The sequence below is a fragment of the Perca fluviatilis genome, chromosome 24, assembly GCF_010015445.1.
Source record: "Perca fluviatilis chromosome 24, GENO_Pfluv_1.0, whole genome shotgun sequence".
Taxonomy (NCBI): domain Eukaryota; kingdom Metazoa; phylum Chordata; class Actinopteri; order Perciformes; family Percidae; genus Perca; species Perca fluviatilis.
The window spans coordinates 4,770,003-4,789,827 of record NC_053135.1 but is presented as its reverse complement, the minus strand read 5'-3'; the positions used below and the strand labels follow the sequence as shown (position 1 = coordinate 4,789,827).

The following is a 19,825-nucleotide window of genomic DNA, read 5'->3' as shown; positions in this document are numbered from 1 at the left end:
TAAACACATAGCAAATGTAAAGCTGCACAGTTTTTGCACACAACATGTAGCATGCACACACACACACACACACACACACACACGTTGCCTAGCAACGTTGGCGTTCTCTTCTGGAGAGAGAGTTCAACCATCATAGTTTGAACGAACAACATTCTGTGTCTTGTGCATTGTGAAGTCTTTCACAATCTGCTCTAGGGTAAACCTCTCTGATACTCAAACTATAGTAAAAATCCCCTCCCCCTCTTCTCCCCCCCAAAAACACCCCCCCCCCCCCCCTCCCCCCCCCACCACCACCCCCCCCCCCCTCCCCCCCCTCACACCAAAACCCACCCCCCCTCCCCCCCCCCCCAACAACACCCCCCCCCTCCCCTCCCTTCCCCATTAACCCCCCCTTTACCCCCCTCTCCCCCCCCTCTTACCCCACCCCTCACCCCTCTTTTTTCTTTTCCCCCCCCCCTCCCCCTTCCCCTTCTACTCTACCCCCCACTCCCCCCTCTCTCCCCCTTTTTCCTCCACCCTCTCCTTTCCTCTCCCATCCACCACACTACCCCTCTTTTTTCTTTTTCCCTTTCTTCCTTTTTTTTTCTCCTCTTTTTTTTTTTTTCCCAGTATAACCAGTCCACCAAGCTCTCTCTGTCCCAGCATATAACCCAGTCCACTCAGCCTCTCTGTCCCAGTATAACCAGTCCACTCAGCCTCTCTGTCCCAGTATAACCAGTCCACTCAGCCTCTTTGTCCCAGTATAACCAGTCCACTCAGCCTCTCTGTCCCAGTATAACCAGTCCACTCAGCCTCTCTGTCCCAGTATAACCAGTCCACTCAGCCTCTCTGTCCCAGTATAACCAGTCCACTCAGCCTCTCTGTCCCAGTATAACCAGTCCACTCAGCCTCTCTGTCCCAGTATAACCAGTCCACTCAGCCTCTCTGTCCCAGTATAACCAGTCCACTCAGCCTCTCTGTCCCAGTATAACCAGTCCACTCAGCCTCTCTGTCCCAGTATAACCAGTCCACTCAGCCTCTTTGTCCCAGTATAACCAGTCCACTCAGCCTCTCTGTCCCAGTATAACCAGTCCACTCAGCCTCTCTGTCCCAGTATAACCAGTCCATTTTGACCTGATGAGGCTCTGCAGTCACATCAGGGACCTCACACCCCTAGTTCCTAAGTGAACACAGAACCGACTGTTGGAGGAACCATCACAAGCATTTTAGCGTTTAGCCTGTTAGCCAGAGCCAGCAGCATGCGCCTGCTGGTCATGCAACGTGCAACATTCTGAACTCAGTTGCATCTCCTACTACTAAAACTAGACAGTCAAAGAGTTCTACCCTGTGGTTTATGTAACGCGGAAAGGTTTGAAAGGGAGGACCCAAATGCAGAAGTCCAGTCAGACTGGTTGAAGAAACAAAAAGCGAATCCAAAAAGACAAGAAACACTAAACACTGGAGAAGTAAAAACTAGGAGAGTCAGGAACATAAGCAGACAATCCACCACTAAAACAAGAGAAAGGAAATGAGGGTGGTAATGAGGGACAGGTGAAACGCATCAGGGCAGGGCAGATGATAACAACACATACAACATGAAACAGGAAATCAAACCAAACCCAGGATCACGGCAGCTTAATGATGAAACACATGCCCTTAAGCAAGCCTGCAGGAGATCGGCACGCAAACGGCCGAAATCAAAACCGGAACTTAGCTACCTCTCATAGCACAACTGTGTATTCAATTACAAGCATTCTCTGTATTCCTCGTGCTTGACGAGTAAAAATAAACACAATCATGGGTGATTTTAGACCATTTTTAGGGGGGCTCAAGCTCTTTTTTTAAATCAATTTTGTTACTTCAAGTGAGAGTTTGTGAATTTGTCTGTTAGTGACAGACAAACAATTACAGGTTCAAAGGGTTTGAAACAGGTTTAAAATCCTGTGTGTCTGTCTCCGATGCTATCCACCTGTAACCCCGTCAAGGAAAGAGTTAACAGAAACGTAGTTTTGGCCAATCGGAGGTGGTTGTGCCAGACTCCCGCCTTTGGCTGAGTCTCTATCTGATCTGTCAGAGGGAGAGCAGGAGTGCGGTTGTGAAGTTTAACATTGGTAATCCCCAGAGAAGAAGTTGGTCATTTCATGGCGCAGATTAGAACCCAAATTGAAACGTAAGCAACTAAAATTGCTGAATGTTAGAACATTGTGTCAAACTGGTGGTTATTACTGTGACTTATAAAATGTCAGGTTTAGTTCCATCATTGTTGCAAAAAACGTTAGCTGACGTTGTTGTTCAGTAGCTAGCTCAGAGATTATCGGCTAATGAAATTACTGATTTAGCGGGCACTGTATCCGTGTCACGTTCTCATTGGGGGCTGAGCCCCCCTAAAGGTTTGATCCTAGAATCGCCCCTGAACACAATCCTGGATTTTTTTCTTTGACACTGTAGCCAAACAGCCGACTGTTAGCTGCTCATCTGCATTGCATGTCTGTCCGTCAGTTTCTCTTTCGAGGTTTTATTCAATTTTTTCCCCCTGTTAAAGAGTTTTTCCCTTATCGGACAGTGATTACTTTGTCTGGTACTATTAAGGTTGTTTATCCTGCAGACATGACACACAGTAACAATAGTACATTTTGTTCATTATTTATTACAGGATACTGTGTGGAGAGATGTGGAGCCTTAATAGCCCTGTCCATGTACACATGTGCAGATGGTTGCTGTTAGGGTGTTATTTTTACACGTTTTCCATCTCATACTAATGAAGACATTTGATGTATTCTATGATGAATACAATGTTATGCTCAAAATATAATCACGTGCCTGATAGACAGTTATGTTAATGTCTAATTTTCGCATTGTTGAAATTTCCAACACACACACACACACACACACACACACACACACACACACACACACACACACACACACACACACACACACACACACACACACAAACACCATTTTCTTTCATTCGCTGGAAAAAGTAGACCTCTTCCAGCTTTCCCCTCATGTTTCAGCAGTAGCTGCCACATCCCAGCCCCCACCTCCCCACAACCCCTCTAGCTGCCTCCTCCTCCTCATCCCTCCATCCCTCCACCCTCCCCACCTCCCTCCCTCTCGTGGCCCGTTGCCATGGAAGCTGATTGGAAGGATCACTCTGTCTCTAGCACATTGCCACTCCATCCTTGCCAGGAGAAAACAAGGCGAATTGGAGCGCAGCACAAACCCCCCCAAAAGCCCTTCTCGAACAGAAAGTGGAGGTCAGTTATTAATTACTGACAAAAAAAACTACATATAAAAAACACATTATTCTGTTTTCATCGTAGTGTTTTTTTGTTTATTCATCTATAAAAAAAATGCAGTAACTTTTCGTTTAACTCCTTACATTTTTAATTCCCAACAGGGCCAACTTCTAAAACACCTATCATCATGTATTGTATAGACATTTTAAAAAAGCAGATTCTGAATCCATGGCTATTCTGCAATGATGTGAGAATATTTATTCATACCAATCACTTGATTTGTGTTGTGATGTGCATTTTGCTCTTATGGTCAAGGACATTGTCCTCCACGCTCTGGTAGTTTCATCCAACTGCAAACAGCAACCTGACAGCTTCGATAGTTTTTAATTACCCTTTCAACTAATAAATGAATCTCCTCACTGCAGAGAGAGAGAGAGAGAGAGAGAGAGAGAGAGAGAGAGAAAGAGAGAGAGAGAGAGAGAGAGAGAGAGAGAGAGAGAGAGAGAGAGAGAGAGGAGAATAATCAGCTGCTGCAGATCCTAATGCACTGCAATTATGTTCCACCTGACAGCTATGATTCAAACAATCCTATCTGGAACTCTTCTATGATTATCACAATATACCAACTAGGTTTTTTTTAATCAATATTTACTTCAGTGGTATCTCCCATAAATGCACCAATTAGCCTAAAAGTACAATTTCAACATTCAGTTTTAGTAGGTCTTTAACGTGTAAAACTAATTAAAGAACTCAGATGCTTCTTGTGAGTCCATATTGCTTCCCACTTCCTCTGTGCTGCGATCGAAAAAGAGAAAAGAAAATGTCTTCCTGACAGATAAATCACTTTAACACACACACACACACTCTCTCTCTCTCTCTCTCTCTCTCTCTCTCTTTCTCTGTACAGTACATACAAACTCAAGGCTCTTGGTAGCTTTATTTCTGATATTCTTCAACCAAGCACAACTATTATCGGAAGAGAGAACATTCCGGGTCTAATATTGCTATAGCAACCATGTTTAGGGGCTTGTGGGTGGGGGTTGGGTGGTTAATCACATAATTCTGAAAGAAATGTAGTTTATATTGATAGTTATCTTCCAAAGCACTATACATAAAATAAGTGTTTACAATTTATTTAAAAAGAAATACAAATTTCATGCTAACATGCTTACAGTGACAATGCTAACATGCTGTTTAGCAGGTGTAATGTTTACCATGTTCACCATCTTGGGTTAGCGTGTTAGCTTGCAAAAAGTACAGCTTAAGGCTAGCCTAATGTCATCAGGCCGTATTAGTATAGGACAAATTGAGTTGATGACTTCTAGTTCATGCTGCGAGTGCTATCCTTAAAGAACACACGACACGCTGTACAAAGACATGACACCTTGAATTTGCATGTGTGCATCTTTGAGCTGTACATATAAGCAGAGGCAGTGAGTCATCTTGCATGGGCAACAAAACCAGATTTTTCAAATTTTAGCCAACTGCACGTTTCATGCTGCCTCAAAATTATTGACTGTGATGTATGAGCTCAAAAGTCAAACAGTCAGCATTTGGTCAACCTCAGGGTAGCCCCTTGGAGACAATGGCCAATATTTTGGTGGGTTCCGGTGCAGATATCCGGGCCAAGACAAGCACCTCTTCCGTGCGCCGTGTCCAGTAAGCAACTTGGGAATCGAGAATTGAGTTGGAGTTGAGAGATGATGTCTCTATAAACAGATATTTGCATATGCAGATACAGTACATTTAGGTAATACAAAGCTAAATCGGTGTCAGACGATAGCCAATTTGTTCCGAGATTGCATGAAATAAAGTGTGCTAATAGCTAAGTCAAATCATGATGAAGAATAAAAATGAAGCTAATGTTAACAAGCGTAAGATGCCATCTCATCTTTTGACTCCCAGGAAAATTATTTGGATTTGGTGAGGTTATGCTAGTTTTAAATCATATATTTCATGTGTACATATGTACATACATTAGAAATGCATTTATTTTATTGATTTCTATATACAGTACAGTACATATTTTTAGTATAGCTTACATTGCATATGTAATGTATCATAGACGTACAGAAACCCACCCCGTGAAAGAAAAATGTAATCCTTGTAAACTTGGCTGTAAATTATCAACATAAAATGGGAAAGAAAGCTGAAAGACCACATTTTGTTGGTAGATACTGCAATTTCCCTTTGAATTTCATGAAGATGATTAAAATTCAAAGTGCAGTATCTGCATTATTTGTGTATTATGTAGGTTATATGGCAATGTTTTTAATATCCTCAGCCTAAAAAGCATACAATTAAGGCATTACAATCTTTCTATCTGTTAGGGAAGCCATCCTGAAACCCTTTTTCTCTTCCCTTGATTTGTTATCTTTGTATTTTTGTGTTATAGACATGTTTTTTATTCCCTTTTAATGAATGTCAGTGACCCTTTGCATATTTTATTTTTTTAATTTATTTCCCAGTCATTATGTCTGTTTCCTCTTGTTTCTTCTGTTCAATTTGTCTCCGCTGTCAATTTAAATTTCAAATTGCCTTTCATGGAAACTAAAAGAAGGAACATAACAAAGTATTACATTTGAAATAAATACCCTGCAAAGAAATAAATGTGAGAAATAAAATATTGCAGGGAGTGAAAAAAAACAAAACGATATCCCCTGTGACGTTAGGTGGAGAAATTCACTGTTTTCACTTATTTGTTCTTGTTGTAAAGAAATATTGCTTATATACTCGTGTGGATAATTGCCCTGAAGACTGTGAAAAAGAGGTATTTCACACTTCCCACCCCCACCCCATCGCATCAACCCCCACATCCACTACCCCCTCCCTTTCTCTCTGTGATCTCCAAGGGCTTGCTTCACCTCAGTCAAGCTCCAGCGCTCCAGCCGGCAGCAGCATCGGGCTAACAAGTCTTTGTGAGGAGAGAGAGAGAGAGAGAGAGAGGAAGAAAGGAAGGGGTGCAGAGCAAGAGAGAATCAGATAGAGAGGGACTTGACAGTATGAGCATAGGATGAGGGTGCAGAGGGAGAACGCATGAGATAGGGACAGAGACAAAGGTGTTGTTCAGTGTTGCACAATAGAGCAAGAGGCTGCTGGAAAGAAAGAGAGAAAGAGAGAAAGAGAGAAAGAGAAAGAGAAAGAGAAAGAGAAAGAGAGAGAGAGAGAGAGAGAGAGAGAGAGAGAGAGAGAGAGAGAGAGAGAGAGAGAAAGCAGGCATCATGGCAGCGCTCACTGCATCATCACGACACATGGGGATGTTTGGCTGCTGCTGGTGAACACTGTGTGATGCAGAGGAGAGAGTCGAGGACTTCCTGGAAACCAAAGGCAAGCTGAGGAAACAGGTCAGTGGCAGTCAAACAGACTCGAAGAAAGCCTTTCGGCATGCAGCAACACGGGCAGATATTTGTTCACGTCACAGGATGATGCTGATTTACATTTGTCAATAAGATTTCCCCCTGTTAGTGTTTGGGATGTGGACATTGGGGAGTGGGAAGTTGCGCATGCATGCAGACATGTGAGCAGGCTTGTATGCTGTACATGTATGTGTGTGTGTGTGTGTGTGTGTGTGTGTGTGTGTGTGTGTGTGTGTGTGTGTGTGTGTGTGGGATTGGTGCTCTAAATGGCACCGGTTAAGAGAGCTTGACCAGCAGGGACGTTTAGGTTAAAGAGGCATGGCTAGCACAAGAAAGCTTCCTGGATGGAAGAAAAACTGCAACACCCCCTGTGACATCAAATATGTAGTGTCTCTTCTACTACAGATCTTTCTGGTTTTACATGTTTTATTCCTGAAAAGTAGTGAGCCGTAGTATATGACTGATTACCAGGGAGGCTGGAGATAGAGAGTAAAGGGAACGGGAACTTAAAATAAAAGGAAAAAATGAATAAAGAATGGAGGAATTAAAAGAAATGAGGAATGGAAATGAAGATTAGGCAGTAAAGGACATGGCACAGGAAAAATTGTATTGCAGTAGGTAGTAAGAGAAAGGAGACAAAGCCTGTTTGAGAGGAAAAGCTTGGCCCAGCATTTAGCTCTGCTGCATATGATGTAATCCTCTACCATTCCAAGCAGTCAGCTCAACAGTTTTTGACAAATTTTAAATTTAAGTATCAACAAAGTACAAAGGGCTAAGGACACACTTCCCATTACCAGGCAACATGCAGCATTGAAGTGTGGGAAATAACTTATCATCTCTTATCAGAAGGGTACCCTTTTCCACAAATACAACTAATACAAAATATCAGTTAATCAAAATCTTAGTGAGCACAACACTTCATTTGATGTGAGTCATACTCTACTTTTAAAGCATTACAAAGTAAGGGAAGGTCACCTAACAACAGTGGGGTGCCAAGCTTTGCATAAAAAAACTTAAATTAACCCAGATTCCCTGCAAAATGCATGTTAAGTAAGCTCAATTGAGAAGTACTTTTGAAAAATGTGTTGACAGTCGAATTACGAAAACAGTTTTCCAAAAATGTGTGATCAAATACTAAATTTCACTTCCTTTCAGGCGCTTGCTTTGCGTTGATGCTTGCAAAAGTTGAAAGTTCCATACAAAGGTTTGTATTAAATTCTGCATAATTGAGTGGTAGTTCAGTGAATGGAGTTGGTTCAGCTGGTGTGATAAATGAAATGGGCTTAAGATGAATACATGGGAAACAACAGGTAATTCAGTCTTGTCATTATGGCTTTAAAAGCTGACATGATCTGTTTTATTTCCAACATGTTTGAGAATCCTTTACAAAAAGAGTCAAATATTATTTGTGAGCTTAAACACTGTAAAAGCCACCTAATTGCATTTCTAAATAATACTTTGTGTCACTACATCAAGGGTTTTCTTTCTAAATTAGTCCCATTAACTTTTGTGGCTAAACAGTTGATCATTTATATGAAAATTCAGCAATTCAAAAGCCACAGCACTCCATTATCATTGCTATTGTTTTCCCTGAATACATTTGTGGTCACCAATGAACTTTGTCCTTTGTGTAGTTGCGGCCAGTGGGAGGAGCCACATGATGAGTGGGATCCTGAAGAGGAAGCTTGAGGAGGGCCCGCCCCCTTACCTGTCACTGCAGGGCTCTGATGAGGACGTGTCCTGCAGTGACAGCGGCAACAGCAGCGATAGTCTCAACCATCCTGTCCCCTCTGGCCTGCTGGACTGTAAGATCACATTACCACACTGTTTATTTAAAAAAATAATTTGCACATAGACACAGGTGAAGTCGCTACTCATAATCTACCCCTCCCTATGTTCCCTTACCGCCCCCTCCCTCTCACCTTCCCATCCTCCAAACCATTAGTGACTTATAGTCTATATTTATACTTGTAATATATTTAGACAGACAGGGATAACAGACAGACAGACAGACAGACAGACAGACAGACAGATGGACGAACAGAAAGCTAGCAGACAGACCAACAATTAGACATACGGAAAGACAGGTGAACAGTCAGGCAGATGAAGCAAAAGATGGACACAGTTAGTATGTTTTGGTACAGTGGAAAGCATTAGAAACACTTTAGGTCTTACGTTAAAAGCACAACAACATTTCAAAATTGGGCAGAATCAACTAACATAGACAGAGAAGGTACAACAACTGTGTCCCAGAGAAAGAAAACATGGTTACTGTAGGGATTGTTTTGGGATTCTTATGTATGCTTTGGCACTTGATACTATGACAATATGCACCAACAATATGCTGTTTTGCATTAAATTAATCATGAATCAATAAATCAATCTTTCCACCTACACTATTAGTAGCCCTACAGCAAATGTTCCAACAGGGCTGAGTGTAAGGAGTATAAATGTTTCTATGAAGTGATCACCCTAATTCAACAGCAACAAATATACGTACCAATAAGAATACTTTTTCATCTGTTTATATTACCATACATCTGGCTTTTGCTTTTTATTGTACCAAAACTGCGTTCATTATGAACACCAATTATTTACAACTTGCATTTGACTCTGTATGCTGCTCAATTTTAATCTTACATCACATCTTAATGACAGGTTGGCACCAAGGACATGGCTCTCAAATAATCTTATTCCTGCCTTACTACTAAAAGTCCCCCCTCCCTCACTTGTGGTGTCCTCTGAGGATCTATTTAGGACCACTTATGTTGCCATTGGGTCACATATTACGGAGATTTTACATTAAATTGCAGCTCTATGCTGATGACACATAACTGTATAACACCAAAAGTGACCCAGTGACACACTAACCCAATTCTTTTCACGTCCGTCAGAAATTAAGAGCTGGCTGACTTGGTTTCTTTTTTTCACTCAGTATGTTTCCACCTATTTGTCTCAATCTCAGCCACTCTCCAGCAGCAATCGAAACGACTGCGGGGCCGCAACGTTCACTTTGAGAGCGTGACCGTCTACTACTTCAACCGTCGGCAGGGCTTCACCAGTGTACCTACACAGGGCGGCAGCACCTTGGGGATGTCACCACGTCACAGCGGGGTGAAGCACTTCAGCCTCAGGGAGTTCGCCATGGAGCAGAAACGGAGCCACCGGAACATGCTGAGGGATCACCTCAAAGAGGAGAAACTCAATGCCATCAAACACAAAGTCAGTGGGATTACTTTATAAAGCCTCATTTACCTTAAGTGCCATGGAATGTTTGGATCTTGAGCTTCAGAATGTTCCTTGTTACTGATATATTTTCAAGTCTTCAGCTTAACGTGTTCTCCTGATGGTCTACAATTATGTGTAGGCGTAGATACATGGCCCAATCTTAATTTAACTTACTTTTTCTGTCCTCAAGCTGACTAAGAATGGCACCGTGTCATCCGTGGAGGCGGATACCCTGACGCTGGATGACATCTCCGAAGACGACCTGGACGTGGACAACACGGAGGTGGACGATTACTTCTTCCTCCAGCCTCTGACTACCAGGAGGCGCCGCGCCCTTCTCCGTACCTCGGGGGTCCGACGCATTGATGTAGAGGAGAAACACGAGCTGCGTACTCTCCGCGTGTCCCGAGAGGAGTGTGGGTGCCGCTGCCGGGGGATATGCGACCCGGAGACCTGTGCTTGCAGCCTGGCCGGCATTAAGTGCCAGGTAAATGGAACTGTGGTGAGGCCCATCTATAATACTAAAGTTTTGTTCATGTCTGTTTGTGCAGTAGAACTTCTGTAAAGTCAGTAAAACTATTACTAGTGAAATTATAATAATTTTTGCAAAAACATCAAGTCATAAATCTTTGGAGTTTTTTTATTTTTAAAACACGTTCTTATCTGGTCAAAATTATAATACCCAAACTAGAAAAATTCTGTTTTATTTATTCTTCTGCAGTGACAGGGTCCCCACATTAGTGTTCTCCAGGGAACTGGCTGATTTTTATTCGTGTGAGAAAACATTAAAGGAGTTCAAAATAACACTGAGATTCCCCCAGACAGTGTTAAATCACTAACATATCCAATGCTATGAGCCTGTTGAAAAATTGGAAAATCACGTCCCATATCAACACTGCTAGGACTATGACGTGCTCCACTCAGTAGCGCAAACTGGAAGTTAACAACCTGTCTCGTATTTGTCACATGGCTTTTATCCTCATTTAAAAAAAATGAAAAGATCTACACAATATTTAATAATTTCATCATAGTGTATTTGTCCTTACACAAAGGTCAGGTCTATTCTCCAAATTCTATTGTACTTTTTTTTATTTCAGCTTTAAAGATTACAGTAAGTAGTAGGGCTAGGTATCGTTCAGAAATCTTCGATACCGATACCGGTACCGATACCGGTACCGGTACCGATACCAATACCGTGACTTTGATACCGGTTCCTGAACGATTCTTTTTTCGATACACTTTTCTAAAATCCATTTTAACAAAAATAAATTATTTATTTTTCAGGTCCTACTTCTTGAGCCCAGAGTTTTTCCTGCTGCCTTTACGACGTGTTACTTTAGACAGACAATCACAGACATTAGATCTTGGTAGAAGCATTCTGCATACTTCAATGTCACGGATGCGATTTACTCCTTAGCTATTGAAATTTGTTATTGAATGATGAGGCATTTTTCGATTCTCGATACTATGGAGGCAATTCGGTTGGTGCCTAAAAAGTATTGAATTTGGTACCCAGCCCTCGTAAGTAGTGCCGTCTACCATTTCCCAAAGGGCCTCATGCCTGCAGTTCCCTCCCTTCTGAAACCTGACAGCTTCTGTGCACGCCACAGGTAAATTTTTCTTTGTCCCCAGGTGGACCGCATGTCCTTCCCTTGTGGCTGCACCAAAGACGGCTGCAGCAACAACACGGGACGCCTGGAGTTCAACCCGGTCCGGGTCCGCACTCACTTTCTGCACACCATCATGAAGCTGGAGCTGGAGAAGAGCCGCGAGGAGCAGCAGCAGCAGCCAGAGCCGCAGCTTGTAACCAATGGCAACGGTTACCATGGCGACTCCTCCTTGGTCCAGCAGCAGCAGCAGCAGCAGCAGCCACCGAACCTGCAGTTCCCATTGATAAGTGGCACGTCACACATTCCCATCCTGCACCTCCAGAACACAGGCGACACCGATTCACATCTACATGAAGAGGAGGAAGAAGAGGAGGAGGAAGAAGACGAAGAGGATGAGGATGATGAAGCATATGAGGAGGATGAGGATGGCAGCAGTGTTTGCAGTGGCCTGTCGGACTGCAGCACACACAGCTTAGACACAATGGACCCCGAGGAAGAAGAAGAAGAAGAAGAAGAAGAGGAGGAGGGATGAGGAGGATGAAGAAGACGATGAAGACGATGAGGAGGAAGAAGATGATGAAGAGGAGGAAGATTGGGGTTGCTCGTTGCACGGTACAAGTCCTCCGCCCTACTCGGTTCCACTTCCCTCTGTGCTGAGTTACTCTAACAACACACTCATGAGCCTCGGTAACCCCTTCCACAACAACAACACTCCCTCCATGCAGCGTTATCAAACAGACAGCCCTGTGAATGACACCCATGCTTTTCTCAGTGAAAATGTCCCCGTCGCCCTGACACTCCCCACAGTAGAGACTGCATTAGAGTCAGAAATAAAACCAGAACTCCACCGCCAAACAGAGCAGCAAAGCACTCCCTGCATTTTCCCCGACCCCGCAGAGTACCCGGCGCTCCAAAGTTGCTTACATTTAGACACCCGTGTGAGCAACACTGCCCCCTTGGGTGCAGCCGACGAACAGCCGCTCCCTACAGACTGCCAGAACAATCCAGACCGCCGTGACTCACAGACTGAGGCTTCGGCTGGGTCTGCGGCGCAGACAAAGGGGGAATTAATGGAGCTGATAAAGGAGCAACCAGGACCGCAAAAGCAGGGAGACGCCGATCAAATCACAGACACGTCATGCTCAGAGAGTACCTGATGACTCAAATGTTTTAGAAAGACCTCAGTTAATAATTGGAAATCTTTAGTCAAGAATTGTGACCTTCAAGCATCAGTTTGATTTGTTCTTGATAAGTGCACTTCCAAAGAGAGAATGAGTCACACAGGTTCAAAGAGGTGATCTAATTTTAACTCTATTTGTCTCTAAACCTTTCTTGGATTGTTGGTTTAGATAAAGACTATTAAATAATAAAAATGTCATTGACAAAGCTCAATAAAACAAAAAAGTGTTTCTATGTGTTACTTGCAAATTTGTGGAGTATCATTTATGCCCTCTTATACAGTCTTTGATCATTACAGCATGCTTCCTGGTTGTGAATGGCATCTATGACAAATGAAGATTTTGAGGTGTATTGTATTGTTTCACTATTTTACATTGTGCTGTCTCATCGTTGCTGCTAATCGTTCTTAAATGCCTGTCTGTATAGCATGTGTTCATTTTAGCTAAGATGTTTCAAGGCTTTACACAAACTGTAAAATGATAAGTGATGTCACTGGCAAAACACTGGTATTTATATGAATTACTGCCAACATAAATCTGTTCTAATTCATACAAAAGGTCTTTTTTTGTTCCTTTTTGTGCTCAGATCTTTGGTTTAGACTTGTATATCTCAGTTCAACTAATGTCTGTACAATATTGAAATAATGTACAAACATTCTTGTTCCGCACAGAATGAGTTATAATACCTTTGGACATCCCTTAAAGCAGCCATATTTTTATTAACAATGGATCATGACTACTTGTATGCAATCTAAGAACTCATTGGCTATCACTCTGACAAAAGACAACGGTGTAGCTAATGGATATCGGATAACAGATATCTGAACCAAGACTTCCTCTTCCATGCGCCGGTCATGTTTACAGTAGGAGTCTATGACATTTCGGCTAATATCTATAAACAGATATCTGCATATGAATAATAAATATATAAAAGATAAACACATAACCAGTCCTTCACCAAATGGCAGACAATAGTGGCACCTAGCTGGTGAACATAGTTGTGCATTTAGCAGCTAAAGAGCCAGATATTTCCCTCAGGAGTTGGTGGAGACCAAAAACAGAGGTAAAAGGGGAGTGACTATTGGACATTCATCAGGTGCACAGTGATTCTCACGGAGCTAATGTTGCTCAGTGTCTGCTGGATGTGTAAAAAGACATCTGTTCGCTAATGTGTTAGCCGTATCAACTCAGACTGTGATGCTATGTCAGTATTGTTTCTACAGCTTATTTCATGTCTCCAAGTAGTCCAAAAAAAAAGTAGTTGCAAGTTTAACTTTTCATCTAGTGCCATCATAAGGGCAAAATTGTGTCAACTTTTCCCCATACTTTATTTTTGACCAAATATCTGCAAAACTAATGATGTTCCTATCAACCCTAGATGTACTTTGTGTTTAGTGCTAGTTAGCAGATGTTAAACATGATAAATTAAGATAATGAACATTAACATCAGCATGTTAACATGCCACTGTGAGCATGTTAGCAGGCTGACATTAGCATTTAGCTCAAGGCACCGCTGCTGTACAGCCTCATCGGTCTGCTAGTATGGTGACTCTTAGTGTTGTTTAATCCTACAGAAGAAAAAAATCTCAAGCACATGTTTCAACAAGTTAACATGTAAACTATAGTATACTGTAATGTGAACATGTGAAAATGCTGCCATCACTATAGAACGATGCCAAATCGTCTAGCCTTCTTCTGGCCTTCTAGATAATACAATTCTGTTTCACATAATCTGCCTTAAACACATGATTTGTCAGTGCATGTTATTTATCATTTTACAGTGTTGTGAACAATTTGGTAAAACTGCACTTTTTAGATAGATAGGCTTGTTAGTGTAATAATCTTTTTCTCTCAATACTGTCAAAACTGGGTGCCAAATATATTTCATTTTCTTATTGAAAAAACTGTACATTTCAATGAGTGTGAATAAAAACTTTTTTTAACATCCATCTCAGTCTAATGGTGGTTAATTAATTGTGTTGGCGGTTATATAGGCCTATCTTCATTCTTGTTACCCGACCCCAAAAAAATAATAATCACAAAATGGACTTTACAATATGCTAATAAATAGAACAATAATTTCTTGATCAGGATCAGACAAAATCAACAATTAATTTCTCAGAGTACTCTATTTTTTTACCAGCAGATGGCATCTGTTGCTTAATAACTTACTTCATCTTGCTGGCCACTGACATCCTCCAACATGAAGGGGTTAAACCATTTTTTTCTGACGTCATTGAATTTGTTGATTACATATTTCCTGCTTCAGGGCAATCTGTGACAACAGTTTTGCTCGGGAACACCACTCCTCTGTCAGCAAACAGACATTTAAATGCTTTTTTTCCCTCACTGAAAACTATAAAAATGTGCATACAACTCAGGCTTCGGGGACATTTTGACAACACACCTTTGGTTTTCCAGTTATCTGTCTAACTGCTGTGTCACCCTGCTGTCCCATTCTCATTTCTACACTCCACCAGTGCTTCCAGTTGGACTTTGTTGCACCTTGTAGCCTCTAGAGAGCACTGCTGAGTTAACAACAGTGTGTTTGGGTGGGGGCGAGATCAGACAGGGGCAAGAGGAAGCCCTGTGTTGTGTTCTCACCTCATTGGCCAGTCTATTCATGTATAGAAATAATATATCATGGCTCATTGCATACACAACACACAACTGCAGCAGGTGCTGGGCACAATAGGGACTGAATGTACAGTACATTCAGTAGGGATTCTCCAACAATGATGCACAAATATAGGCTGTACACTGGTTTTCAATAGGAACACAAAGCCATCACTTGGCTCTTATATAATCAAACAGGTAAGGTGTGTGTCCACTGTGTTGTTGATTGGTGGAGCAGGGAATGCCTGCTTGCTTTTAGCCAGCAAGGTATTGTGGGTAAGCAAGCTCAGAGACACTGCTGATCAATCACAGGCAGGGAAGCTGTAATGGTAGGTTGCCAGGCAACAGGAAGAGAGAAGCAGGAGCAGCAAAGCATTTGTAGGGGGCTGCTGGGTGGGGGTAGTCTCAGCTTTTCACCTCCCGTCTCCTTCCTGTTCATCCCAATGAATATGAATGAATATATTTTTTGGGGGGGGAATTGTTGGGTCTCTGTAGATTATTAGTGGGGTCTAGACCTACTCTGTAAAGTGTCCTAAGATATTGTCTGGTATGATTTGACACTAAATCAAAATTGAATTGAATATTGTTTAAAATGCACATACAAAATTGTTTGTTCCTTTAGCAAAGTGGTATATCACTCTCTCTTTCAGCCATGTCCCTTCATTCTGTCTAACCTTTTGATCTAACCAAGGATGTACACACTTTGTGTTTGCTGGCTTTCAGAAACACAAAACTGCATTCTAACTCAGGGTCCACTTTGCATATTTCTTCAAGGGCTTTTAACCGTATCTTGTAAGCCTGCATCAGCAAATATGGATCAGCTGCTCAGTTGTCAGGTCAGTTTGTAGCTTAACATAATAGATGGTCTTATGGGAGCAAGAGTCCAGAAGAAACCACATTCTCTGAAAGAAATCTAGTAAGTAGACCTTAAATTATAATATATTTTTGGTCAACCTACAGTAGTATGTTCCGAAGTGAAGAATATTGACACTCGACTGTGGATGATAATTATGTGTTAATACATGTCTATAAATAGCACACTGACAGATTTGTCCATGTGTGTAATGATGTCATTAGATATTAGACATTATTACTGTGGTATTAGTCATTCATCAACTAATTAGTTGACACATGAATACATTGATAAACACGAATGTCCATGTTTCTGCCTACATTAGTTTAAAAAAACATATCTGCTTATAAATTGTGATCGGTTAAATAAAATTTTTGGCATGCCAACTATGGTCTATGTCTAGGTATTTTGCCCTTTACAATTTCTATTATTCTAGTTGAATTGAAATAAAAGTAACATTTTGGACACAATGAATGCATCCTGCATGCAAAATATGCTTTCCAAAATAGGTTTTATTTTGGAATTCTAGATTTGGTGTTTTGTTGCCACATCTTTGGTTATAACAAAAGAAAGTCACTTGTCACATTTTGCAAATTGATACATAGTTAAGTGTAACATGTATTTGTACCACATGAATGATCATGCTCAACCAAAAGTTCATACTTCAGGTTCAGATCACAGACCAAAGAGCAGATGCCACTCACAGAAAAACCTATGGAACCATCGAACTAAGACAAGGCTGGAAAGGAAATGGAGAAAATAAACAAGCGTTTACAAAAAATATGTCCTTTATTCTTTTGGCTTTGAAATTATATTACCATATGAGCGGACAGTAGTCACTTCTTGCATGCAGTTCACTAAAACACCACAAGCGCAATGAGAGATGGCTACTGATTGCTTCATGGTTTCTATCTACAGATATGGGGACCATACACGTGTTTCATCTTGTGTTACAGTGCAGAAAAAAGAAGAAAAAGACAAGTTCTAGAAAAAAAAATGCGAATCAAATCCAAAGACTGGAAAAATGCACTCATATCTACAGTAAAAATGTTATTTATAATCAGTGGAACAAACAACCTGCAGACCCCAGTTGCACACAAACACACTCACTCACATAAAGAGATAGATGCTTACATTCTCCCCTTTGTCACAAATATACACAGACGTACATATCTCGCACGCACAAACTTACATGTATGACCGCCACACGTAGTATTACGTAGCATTGGGGATAAAAAGTGCTCTTACATCAAATGTAATTGTGATGCATACTGTGGGCCCAAATAGCTATATTATATACAAACCAAACCACTACATTAAAACCACTCACTTCTCAATCTGAACCAAGAACAACATGAATGTTATACAAACATTTGGGATATTATAACCTTTAAATGTGATATATTGTCATGTTCTAGCGTGAGAGCAGTTAGATTGACATTTTCTTTTCATTACTTAAGGTTTTGTCTTTACAAGAGCTCTGGGAGACTAAAGGGGGAAACAAACGTGTGAGAGGAGACAATGCAACACGACAGCAGATGAACGAGTAGATATGAGCGTCGCCTTAAAGGAACAGTTTTGACACTTTTGGGGAATTAAGCGCCTTTGCTTTCTTGCCGAGGGGTAGATGAAAAGATTGATACCACTGCCAGATAGGAACGTGGTATCGATCTTCCTCATCTAAAATCGCTGCAAAAAAAGCGACAGAATATTTTTGTCAAACTGTCAAACAATTTCTTCAAATGTGCCTTGCATACATTCAGCTTCTCTGGATTCAGAGACTTGTGTTTTCTATTGAAATGGGGAGATGGCAGCCCAGAAGCACAATACAGATTTCAACAATAACACCAGTGAATACAATGAACTGTATTTGTCCATTGCACTTCAGCGGTATGCTTTCCGTTTATAGCTGTGTATACTGTATGAACCAAGAGCATTGTGGCAGCGACCCTGCACTGTACTTTCAGATGGTTGGTGTAGTTTTCAGCATTGACTTGGTCTGCCCTTGGTGATTTTACAACAGTGAAAGCAGTGGTCACATTCTCACAATAATCACACACAAAAAAAGTAGAAAACATTCTTTCTCATAAAAAAAAATTAAAAAAATGAAACCTTGTAACTATGAGCAAAAGAAATGCAGAGTACTTAATAAGTGATACAGCCATTGTTAAATTCAAGAAACTGGATTTATAGTAGTAGCAGCAGCACTAGCTACAGACAACTTAACAGTACACTCAAGTGTGTCAGATAGTAACAACAACCAATAGGAAAATCACAAGCGTTTTTGCACCATGTCATGTTCCAGTCAATCTCTGGCAATGTCCGCTGGGTCGTTTTGTTTCTACATCACTCCTCTGAGAAGACCCCATGTATTCACATATGACATAAGCACACTCCCGTTTTCGGTCTGTCTGGCGTAGCGTTCCTCATCTCTCAACAATCGATGCAAAAGGGCCGTACATCTATCTACCCCCTTCAGAAGTTGTAAACAAATTTCCCTCGTGTTATTTTTTGTTCCTATTTAAAAAGTCTACTTCTTTCGGTCTTTTTCCCGCTTTTTTTCTTTCTCGTATTTGTCCTTGTCTGATTTCGTGACGCTGTTGTAGGAGGGCAGGGAGGCCGTGGAGGGCGTCATGTCCGTTTTGTCCGAGGTGGAGTTATCGTTGCACTTGCTGATGACCATGACATCCTTGTCGGGGTCCCGGAGGCCCTCCTTCAGCTTCTCCTTGTAGAGGGTGGAGGCCTTCTTCATGGCCAGGCGCATCAGGTAGCGGCGGAAGGCCCTCTGGATAATCACGGCCGCCATGTCCTCCTGTTTGCGGCGCAGGGTGGTGGTGATGGGCTCGTAAGACACCTTGGAGGGGTTGGACGCCATGAAGCGCTCCTCCATCTGCCCGCGCAGCACGTCCATCTCGCCGCTCTCGCCCAACACGCGCTTGGTGAAGGCGAACAGGATGTCGAGGCAGTGGATGCGCTCGCCGCTCACCATCGGCAGGTCCATGGAGATGAGCTGGAGCATGTTTGGCTTGGCCATGCGCAGCGGCGGGTCTAGGGCGTCGGCGAAGGCCGACAGCTTGCTGTACTCCATGAACTGGGTGGCGTCCGGGTCGAAGCGCTCCCACACCTCGTAGAACATCTCAAAGTCGTCCTCGCTTAGCGGCTCGGCACTCTCCTCCGTGGCCACGCTGAAGTTCTCCAGGATGACGGCGATGTACATGTTGACCACGATCAGGAAACAGATGATGATGTAGCTGACGAAGAAGAAGATGCCCACCGACGGGTTGCCACAGTTGCCCTTGTAGTTGTTGCCCGGGTGCTCCATCTGGCTGTCGCAGTCGGGTTCCCGCTTGTTCAGGATGGGCGCGAGCAGGCCGTCCCACCCGGCCGACGTGGTGATCTGAAACAGGCAGATCATGCTGTTCCCAAAGGTCTCGAAGTTGAACATGTCGTCGATCCCCGCCTCACGCTTGACGTAGGCGAAGTTGGACATGCCAAAGATGGCGTAGATGAACATGACCAGGAAGAGGAGGAGGCCGATGTTGAACAAGGCGGGGAGTGACATCATCAAGGCAAAGAGAAGCGTCCGGATGCCTTTGGCGCCTTTGATAAGACGGAGGATGCGGCCTATCCTGGCCAGACGGATCACTCGGAACAGCGTCGGGGACACAAAGTACTTCTCGATGACTTCGGATAAAAACATACCTGCAAAAGCAAAAAAAATTTTTTATAAAAAAGGAAATCATGTTCAGTGGAAAGCTGAGGC

General features: G+C 42.3%; 1 protein-coding gene and 1 pseudogene across 7 annotated transcripts in view; one reads left to right on the top strand and one right to left on the bottom strand.

Annotated features, from left to right (window-relative positions):
- Positions 1-6,085: 6,085 nt before the first annotated feature.
- LOC120554476 lies at positions 6,086-14,520 on the top strand (annotated as a pseudogene).
- A 2,312-nt stretch (positions 14,521-16,832) lies between these two features.
- Positions 16,833-19,825, bottom strand: part of scn1lab (sodium channel, voltage-gated, type I like, alpha b) — a 40,534-nt gene continuing 37,541 nt past the window's right edge. For 6 of the 7 annotated variants that reach the window (XM_039793361.1, XM_039793357.1, XM_039793358.1 and 3 more), the window contains one exon: positions 18,593-19,764. In XM_039793361.1, coding sequence (XP_039649295.1) covers positions 18,593-19,764 — 1,172 coding nt within the window. Of the gene's footprint in view, positions 19,765-19,825 lie in introns of all 7 variants that reach the window. The other variant, XM_039793360.1, reaches the window with a different exon arrangement.